At 37.6% G+C, this 8,579-nt stretch overlaps 1 protein-coding gene across 6 annotated transcripts in view; it reads right to left on the bottom strand.

Moving 5' to 3' along the window:
- Window positions 1-3,933: 3,933 nt before the first annotated feature.
- The window catches only part of LOC134294703 (transforming acidic coiled-coil-containing protein 3-like), a 755,386-nt gene continuing 750,740 nt past the window's right edge, over window positions 3,934-8,579 (bottom strand). For 4 of the 6 annotated variants that reach the window (XM_062966299.1, XM_062966303.1, XM_062966304.1 and 1 more), the window contains 4 exons: window positions 7,344-7,504; window positions 6,498-6,604; window positions 6,291-6,411; window positions 3,934-4,169 (listed from right to left, as the gene is read on the bottom strand). In XM_062966299.1, coding sequence (XP_062822369.1) covers window positions 4,098-4,169; window positions 6,291-6,411; window positions 6,498-6,604; window positions 7,344-7,504 — 461 coding nt within the window. In that variant the 3' untranslated portion in view covers window positions 3,934-4,097. The remainder of the gene's footprint in view (window positions 4,170-6,290; window positions 6,412-6,497; window positions 6,605-7,343; window positions 7,505-8,579) is intronic. The other 2 variants (XM_062966300.1, XM_062966302.1) reach the window with 2 other exon arrangements.

The raw sequence follows: 8,579 nt of genomic DNA, 5'->3' as shown, positions 1-8,579 counted from the left end.
TCCACGACAGAATATTCCATGTCAAGCAGCTCTTACCATCAGGAGGTTCTTCCTAAAATTTAGATGGAATCTTTTTTCTCTGCAAATTGAATCTATTCTCCATGTCCTAATCTCTAAAGCAGCAGAAAACAATCCGATTTCTTTTCCAATATTTAAACATGACTGCATTTTCTTTTCTTATCCTTTTCTTTTCCGAGCTAAACATACTTAACTCTTTAAGCCACTCCTCATAGGGCTTGGTTTCCAAATCTTTCATCATTTTGGTTGCTCTTCACTGGACAATTTCGTTTGTCAATATCCTGAGCAATTGTCATGTGCATAACTGGACACAGCATTTTAGGTGAGGTCTAACCAAAGCAGAACAGAGAGGAACTATTGTTGTTTTTTCTTTCAGTTGTTTCCAACTCTTTGTGATCTCATGGACCAGCCCATGCCAGAGCTTCCTGTTGGCCATCACCACCCCCAGCTCCTTCAGGGTCAAGCCAGTCACTTCAAGGATACCATCCATTCACCTTGCCCTTGGTCGGCCCCTCTTCCTTTTTCCTTCTATTTTCCCCAGGATCATGATCTTCTCCAAGCTTTCCTGTTTTCTCAATATGTGGCCAAAGTACTTCATCTTTGCCTCCAATATCTTTCCCTCCATTGAGCAGTCAGTCATTACTTCCTGGAGTATGGACTGGTTGGGTCTTCTTGCGGTCCAAGGCGCTCTCAGAATTTTCCTCCAACAGCACAGTTCAAAAGCATCTATCTTCCTTTGCTCAGCCTTCCTTATGGTCCAGTTCTCGCATCCATAGGTTACTATGGGGAATACCATTGTTTTAATTATGCAGACCTTCGTTGCCAGTGTGATGTCTCTACTCTTCACTATTTTATTGAGGTTGATCATTGCTCTCCTCCCAAGAGGTAAATGTCTTCTGATTTCCTGGCTACAGTCCACGTCTGCAGTAATCTTCGTGCCTAGAAATATAAAGCCTGTCACTGCCTCCACGTTTTCTCCCTCTATTTGCCAGTTATCAGTCTGGTTGGCATCTTGGTTTTCTTGATGTTTAACTGTAACCCAGCTTTTGCACTTTCTTCTTTCACCTTTATTATAAGGCTTCTCAGCTCCTCCTCGCTTTGAAGCCATCGAAGTGGTATCATCTGCATATCTAAGGTTGTTAATGTTTCTTCCAGCAATTTTATCTCCAGCCTTGAGTTCATCAAGCGCGGCACGGCACATGATGTATTCTGCATACAAGTTGAATGCAGGGCCCTGCCATACTCCTTTCCTAATCTTGAATCAGTCTGTTGTTCCATGGTCTGGTCTTACTGTGGCTACTTGGTCATTATACAGATTCCTCAGGAGACAGAGAGGGTGACTTGGTATCCCCATACTACCAAGAACTTTCCACAATTTATTATGATCCACACAGTCAAAGGCTTTAGAATAGTCAATAAAATAGAAATAGATGTTTTTCTGAAACTCCCTGCCTTCCTCCATTATCCAGCGGATGTTGGCAATTATAATTATAATTACTATTTTAACTATGAAATTATATATTAAAAATCAAATGGATGTTGCAAAGTTGGCCTATACACATATGTGCTTACCAACTTCAGCTCCACTGGCAAAAACATGAGCGGAAGAGAACATGCCTGCATGAGGCAAAGAATCCAGAAGTGGCTCAGGTCTGAAAATGAAGTGGCACCCAGTCCACAGAAATCAGTGTGGCAGATTGAAGCAGCAACAGGAGCCAGGCTAAGAAAGCAAACCCAGGCAGGCGTTGTCTCCTGCACCAGACCAGACCAGACCATTTTGCAGGTCTTATAACACCAGCAAACCAGACATTCCCTACTTTACAAGAAAATTCAAGCCATTCAACAGCCCAAATTTCTGGGGGAAATGCCTGGGAAGCAAAGGCATAGTAATCAGACCCCTATTATTCATAGGGACAGGGAAGGAGTCTTGGGTGTGAATTCTTTTGCTTTGCCAGTCTAATCTCACATCTTGGTTTTGGAACATAGCCAAAATTTGTATAATTTATTCTTGAGATCTTTTTGTGTACTGTAAAGTTTTCAATGGAGATTGTTTTTGTGAGGATTGTTAATAACACTAGGTTTGAGTCAGTACTTGGACCAGACCAAATGATCTCGAGGTCCAAAAACTGCCCCCCAAGACTCGATAACTCACCATCTGCTGTGTGATTAAACTCCATCAAGGAACAATATTCAGGGAGCTGCAGTTTCAAAATATATTGTTCCTGATGGCTTAATGCACCAACAACTAAACTACATTTTCAGGCAATTGGGAAAATATATATCACTGTACTTGGGTTAGCATTTATCATTATCATTTGATAGTTGCAAAATTGTGCAAATGTGTTTATGACAAATCCCTTCTCTAAATTGCCTACTCAAGCACTAACCCTGTCACTCACTTTGCCCCTTCAACTTTCAAGCCACTCTGTGGGTTTAGTAATGAGACTATAATTTTGGAGAAACTGGTTGGGAATTATATGTCTATATCTTTTAGTGAATCCTTAAATGAATATTGCACTGGCAAAAAAGTAAAATGTTAAAAGCATAATTCATTCATTTCCTTAAAAAAAGATTCAATACCTGCATGGAAGATGGACCTGTATTTGTTTCAATGTATCCACATGTGTAATATCGTATTCCATAAACTCATTGACTTTTTGCTATGCCTTCAGCTTCAAAATAGCTAAATGTTTGTGTGCCTCATCCTTCTGATCTGATGACATCTGAACGAATTTCCCCTTAGATATGATTTGGTTCCTTCTCACCATTCTGCCATGCAATGTAGGATAATCTTTTGAATAAGGAGACATCTTTACACATATATACACCACTCCTGGCTTGATTGCAGTCTTTTGCTATGTAGTTTCGTTATCCGACCTGCCTTTCCCCTAAACTTTGGCAATTCATATTGCCAAAATGTGATAAATAAATAAATAAATAAATAAATACACCTAGCCTAGTTGTTCCTATCCTCTTGCTTCCAAACCTGCACCTTTGGACACACACTGTTTGGTTATTTTATCACTTTCAGCACTGCTCCCATTATGCCTACCTCATTTCTTGTTTCCTGCAACTTCCATGATTTGAGATGGCTCAGATAAGCATATGGGTGATTTCATTTCTTGATATGGTGCTGTGCCATGCAAAACCCACTGAAAGCAGCGCAGTGCATTGACATGTTGCTATGCTATATAAATCCCACTAAAATGAGTTCGATGATTTCCTTCCTTTTCATAAAACATGTGAAAAGTCACTTGGTTCTTTTCTGCCACCAATTTGAGTGGTCTTTCTGGTCCAGTGCAAATCTATCTTTCCTATTTTTGAGCCCTAATGAGACCTATGTTGCTCTTATTCTGTTCTTTTCAAGATTGCTTTCTGCAGTGCTAAAACTTAACTATCCATTTTCTATCTCATCCTCCTCTTCTTTCAAAAGGTGTCGATTTTTTAAATTTGTTACAACACATCAACCAAATCTGCAAATAATATAATCTATTTTATTTTTAATCAGTTAAAACTTCTTCCCATTCCTTCTTCGCGGAAATCGAATAACGCTTGAAACACTTGATCCAGAGCAGAGTGGACTGGTATGAGGCACTTCGGTTATTATTCTGGCCCTCATGATATACAAAAAATTCCCCGAAATGCAGGGAAATTCTACCCAGTTTTTGCTATAGAACATTTCATAACCATAAGAGGTCTTTAAAAATGGGAAGAGATGCCCTCTTATGAGCCTAAATGGGCTCATTAGGTGAAGATGTAATGAAACGACTTCCCATGTCTATTGGTGGACACTCAGGAGAAAAAAAAATTTTTTTGTGGTGGTACAGAACAGGATTGTGGCATTTCAGGGAAATAAAAATAATAATAAACCTAAAACCCAATAGTTTCTATTTACAGAAATAATGGCAAGCAGACTGGTGCCACACATTTATTTGCTTTTTGTAAATAACAGCAGAGAATATAGAAGTTTTCATAGAAAAACAATAAAGCTAAACAAGTGCAAATGAAAATAGTCATTAAATTTCATTATTAACTATCCCAAGTCTGAATTAAGAACCAGCATGAAAAAATGGGATGGTTCAGATTATCGCATTTTCCATCTTCGAAATCAAGTCATCACAAATTTTTGTGAGTTCTTCGTTTTCTTTTGTCTGTTAAAGAAACAGGGGCAAAGGGTTATACAAGTTGCAGAAGTCACATATTCTGAAAAGAACACCCATACTCTCCATGAGGGCTTCATAAACATTTTCCAGTTATGGCCATTTTCCGCCTGAGAAATTTTTATGTGCCCCAGGTAAAAAATATAAAAATCAAACATTTACTGATAAACCAACCAGGTCCAGGCTATTTGATTAATCGCATATCCCCTTATTGACCAACTGTAGTCTTCGGAGTAGGCCCTGCTCACAGTCCCACCCCCATCTCAAGCACAGCTGGTGGGAATGAGAGAAAAAGGGCCTTCCCTGTGATCACCCCCCCGCCTCTGGAAATCCCTACCTAAGGAAGTAAAAATGCCCCCCCTCCTCTTTCAAAAAACAACTGAAAACATACTTCTGCTCATTGACTTGAAGAGGATTAGATAATGATACTGTTACTATACTTCTGATTAAAATCTATTATCTGTATCCAGGATCTGTTTATCCTGCTAGTCGAGTTACCATCTTTGGCAATAATCAACTTATACACCTCCAATGCTTTCTGTCGGCTCCGAGATATTGATGTTTCTGTTTGATATTTTGTTTTATGTTGATATAAATTTATTTGATAGGTTATGTCTTATTTTAATTTTAGAAGTTATGTTATAATTTGTTCTTACATGTTGGGTTATTATTATTTTTTGCTATTATATGTGTATTGGTTGTCATATTCAGGCATTGAATGTTTACCTTTTTGTGTTTGGAATACGCCCTGGGTCCCTTCGAGGAGATAGGGCGAAATATAAATAATAATAATAATAATAATAATTATTATTATTATTATTTTGTAAGTCTTGCTAAACATGTTGATTTTCCTTTAGGTAGTGGTGAATCATTTTCTGCAGAGTGCACTGTAAACACTGCATGTTGTTACTAACAGTTATGTGTAACTGGATAGCATTCAAAAACCTTTTATTCTTTTGCATGAAGGTTCATAGAAACACAGCACTTTGGCTGTGCAGAGTGTTAAGCCCTGGAAGGGCAGCTTGCTGCCCAGACCCTTTTCCATGCAGCTTATTATTATTATTATTATTATTATTATTATTATTATTATTATTATTATTATTATTATTAAATCTGGATGGCCATCTGTTGGGGTGCTTTGACTGTGCTTTTCCTGCATGGCAGAAGGGGTTAGATTGGATGGCCCCTGGGGTCTTTCACTGAAATACCGTTACATTTATGTTGGTTAAAATGGTTTTTCATTTTAAATATTATATTGGTCTTTCTTTCTGCACTACAAATGAGATAAGTGCAGTGTGCATAGGAATTCCCCAATTAGCTCACACAAACACTCTCTATCCATCTGCCACTAGCCCAGCCTGTCTGTCAAATTTTAAAACTAAATGCCCCTGTGTCCAAAAGTTTGCCCATGCCTGATATATATATATATATATACACACACACATACACATTAAATATACTATAATATACAGTATATAAACATTTATTGGAGCTCCATGAGAAACTTTTGCTTCAAAAAGGGCTCCACGGCTGAAAAAGTTTGAGAACCTTATGAACTTATAAATTAGTAAAATCCCTCCCAAACTAAACACAGTAGACTTCATTTTTAATAATTACACTTGGGAGTATAAATTAAAGGAAAGACCCGTGAATCTTGCATTGCTATGCAGGCAGGCATTTGAAAGACCCTTTTCCTATTAGTTGGGTTAGGGCTCCTATTGTGCATAACAGCTTTGATTTACCAACAAATGATTTCTATGTAACACTGAATTGCAGCCACATACTCACATGAAAATAGAGAGAAAACACTGAGGACTTCATTTCCTGCCTATAGTATTCCACTTTCTGGAATCCTAATTTTGTATTATGCATTGTATTAATTTTGTATTATTTACATCACATTAAAATTGATTAAATTGCCTCTGAATTTAATGGGAATGAGTCAATAGTTTTTTGTCATGTAATGTGGGCCTGGCAATTCTTCATGCAATTCTGATTTGAGATGTGCAACTATAGATTTAATATATATATATATATCAAAGCCTTTGGGAGACAGTCTAGACCCCTGCTTAGAAGACTGAATATTGGATCCACAAAGAAACTAAGACTGACCTTCTGCTCAATGCTTTTCTCTAATGACTGGATTCTCATTTGTTCTTTGCGCAAAGTGGCTTGAAGAGCCAACGCTTTTGTTTTAGCTTTACTTCTTGCTTGGGCAATCGCTTCATTTGCTCTAAAATAAACAGGTTATTCAGGTATATTAGTTTTTAAAGAGAGGTACTGCAAATTTAATACAGATCCTTATAAAATGTTACTCACTTGCATAACTTTTCTTCTGCATGTGCCTTCAGTGCTTGGTATCTTTGCTCTTCCTTTTTAATTCTTGCAAGATACTCCTCAACACATTTTTTCAGAGCCTCTTCATTCTAGAAAGTGGAAATATAATTTTAGATTAAAACTCGGGGGACTAGAATCCCAGTTGGTGGAAATGCATCAATTACTTCAATACAAAAACTTATTAATATACAGTAAATATAATTTAAAGGTAAATAAATAAATATTTTATGTTCTATCAGTCTAAGTAGCCTGACATTTCACATTGTAATGATTATGGTAACCTTTTGCTATCATTTGACTAAAGTATATTTACTTCTAATTAATATACATTTATGAAGAAATTAAGAGTGAAAGGTTTGGTGAACTGACTTCACAACCCTGTTAAGCGATACTATTGGCTTAGCAGTATGAAGGGAAAATATACTTTAAATTAAAAAGTTGTTCTCTGTCAAATGTAAGTGGAACTTCTCATATAATACATGTCAGAAACAAAGCTCTGTAAATTGTCTCCTGACTTACTGCCAAAAATATTAATATTTATTAAAAAGTCAAACTACTTCAGATTGACTCACCCTCTACATAAGACAATATTACAAATGTCAGTAAATGAAAACATAATTTTAATTTTTTTATATCAATAATGTCACCTTGGTACATTTACAGAACATTCCATTTTAGACCATCTGCACTCTTCCCCCGCTCCCAAAATGGAAGGAGTGCGACTATTATGCGGTGAAATATGGTAGCTTCAGGGGGAAAGATGGTGTGGAAAGAGGCAGCTAGTGTTATTTAAGGAGGAGACTGAGTAAGGCTGTTGGAAATGCTTACCCTCTGAAATCCTTCTATTGCCTCTTTCTGTTTTTCAAATCGCTTGAAGAGTTCCGAGAAAGATTTCTCCATGGATTTCAAATCAGATACAACTTGCTGTTTTTCATCAAGTACTTTCTGCAATTCTTTTTTTGCAAGCTCTTTCTGACTCTCGCCCTCTTCTACAGGAACAAATTTGTTTTAGGTGACTCAATCTTTGTTGACTCTTTTAAGACGCTGTATCAGTGGTTCTCAACCTGTGGGTTCCCAGGTGTTTTGGCCTACAACTCCCAGAAATCTCAGCCAGTTTACCAGCTGTTAGGATTTCTGGGAGTTGAAAGCCAAAATATCTGGGGATCCATAGGTTGAGAACCACTGCACTATATGTTGTCTCTAACAATACAAATATTTGAAGATATGTTCAAAGGCTCCAGTTAGCAAACTCATCCCATGAAAGTCAAGCAAGGCTATCCCACAAATGCACAATTTCAGGTGACGTATAGAATAGACTGGGGTGTACAAAAGAAAACATGGTGCAGTCTCTAATCCAGCCTATTTATATAACTATATTTTTCAGCTACCATGCCCTACTATTTCCAAAAATCATAAATAACAGCCAGTAGTTAAAGAAATGACATACGTCCTAGACAAATCTACTTTTGTCTAGGATGGGATGGTGAACATGTTAATTCCCATCAGAAGCAGGAAGCATGGCCTATGTCATTGCAACCTACCCCCAGCCCCAGAAAGCAACTAAGGTCAAAATGTTCAATCATTTGAGTCTGTGGAAGAAGGAAGGATCTGTAGATAGTTAAAACCAAATTCGTACACATTAGATTTAATGGGCTAACTAGGTTAATATGTAGTCAACTTCTACTTTCTCAGCTACTGTTTACTACCACCATTTCTAAAAGATTTAGCTACAGGGTGAAGCATAAAGATCTCTCATATTTCGAGGAGGCATTGTGTGGACTGTAGTGGGGGTAGAGACGTGAGGGAAGTCCAGTTAGGTGGGTTAGGAGCTGCTGTTTTCAGTACCCATCATGAGTTGGGTCGGTGAACTTCAGGGCTTTATTGTCCAAGCATATTATGAGAACAACCATTCTGTGACAACAAGAGTGTTCTGTACTAGTCTCATGCATTTGTATAGGATGGCTATGTCTTTGTTTCATTCGTATGGCCCTGTTTTCGGGTGCCTTTCCAAACGAGCTTTTTTGTCCCACATCCGAAAAAACGACTATTTTGTCCCATTGATGG

Source organism: Anolis carolinensis, unplaced genomic scaffold (assembly GCF_035594765.1).
Source record: "Anolis carolinensis isolate JA03-04 unplaced genomic scaffold, rAnoCar3.1.pri scaffold_19, whole genome shotgun sequence".
NCBI classification, from domain to species: domain Eukaryota; kingdom Metazoa; phylum Chordata; class Lepidosauria; order Squamata; family Dactyloidae; genus Anolis; species Anolis carolinensis.
This window is presented reverse-complemented; position numbering and strand designations above follow the sequence as displayed.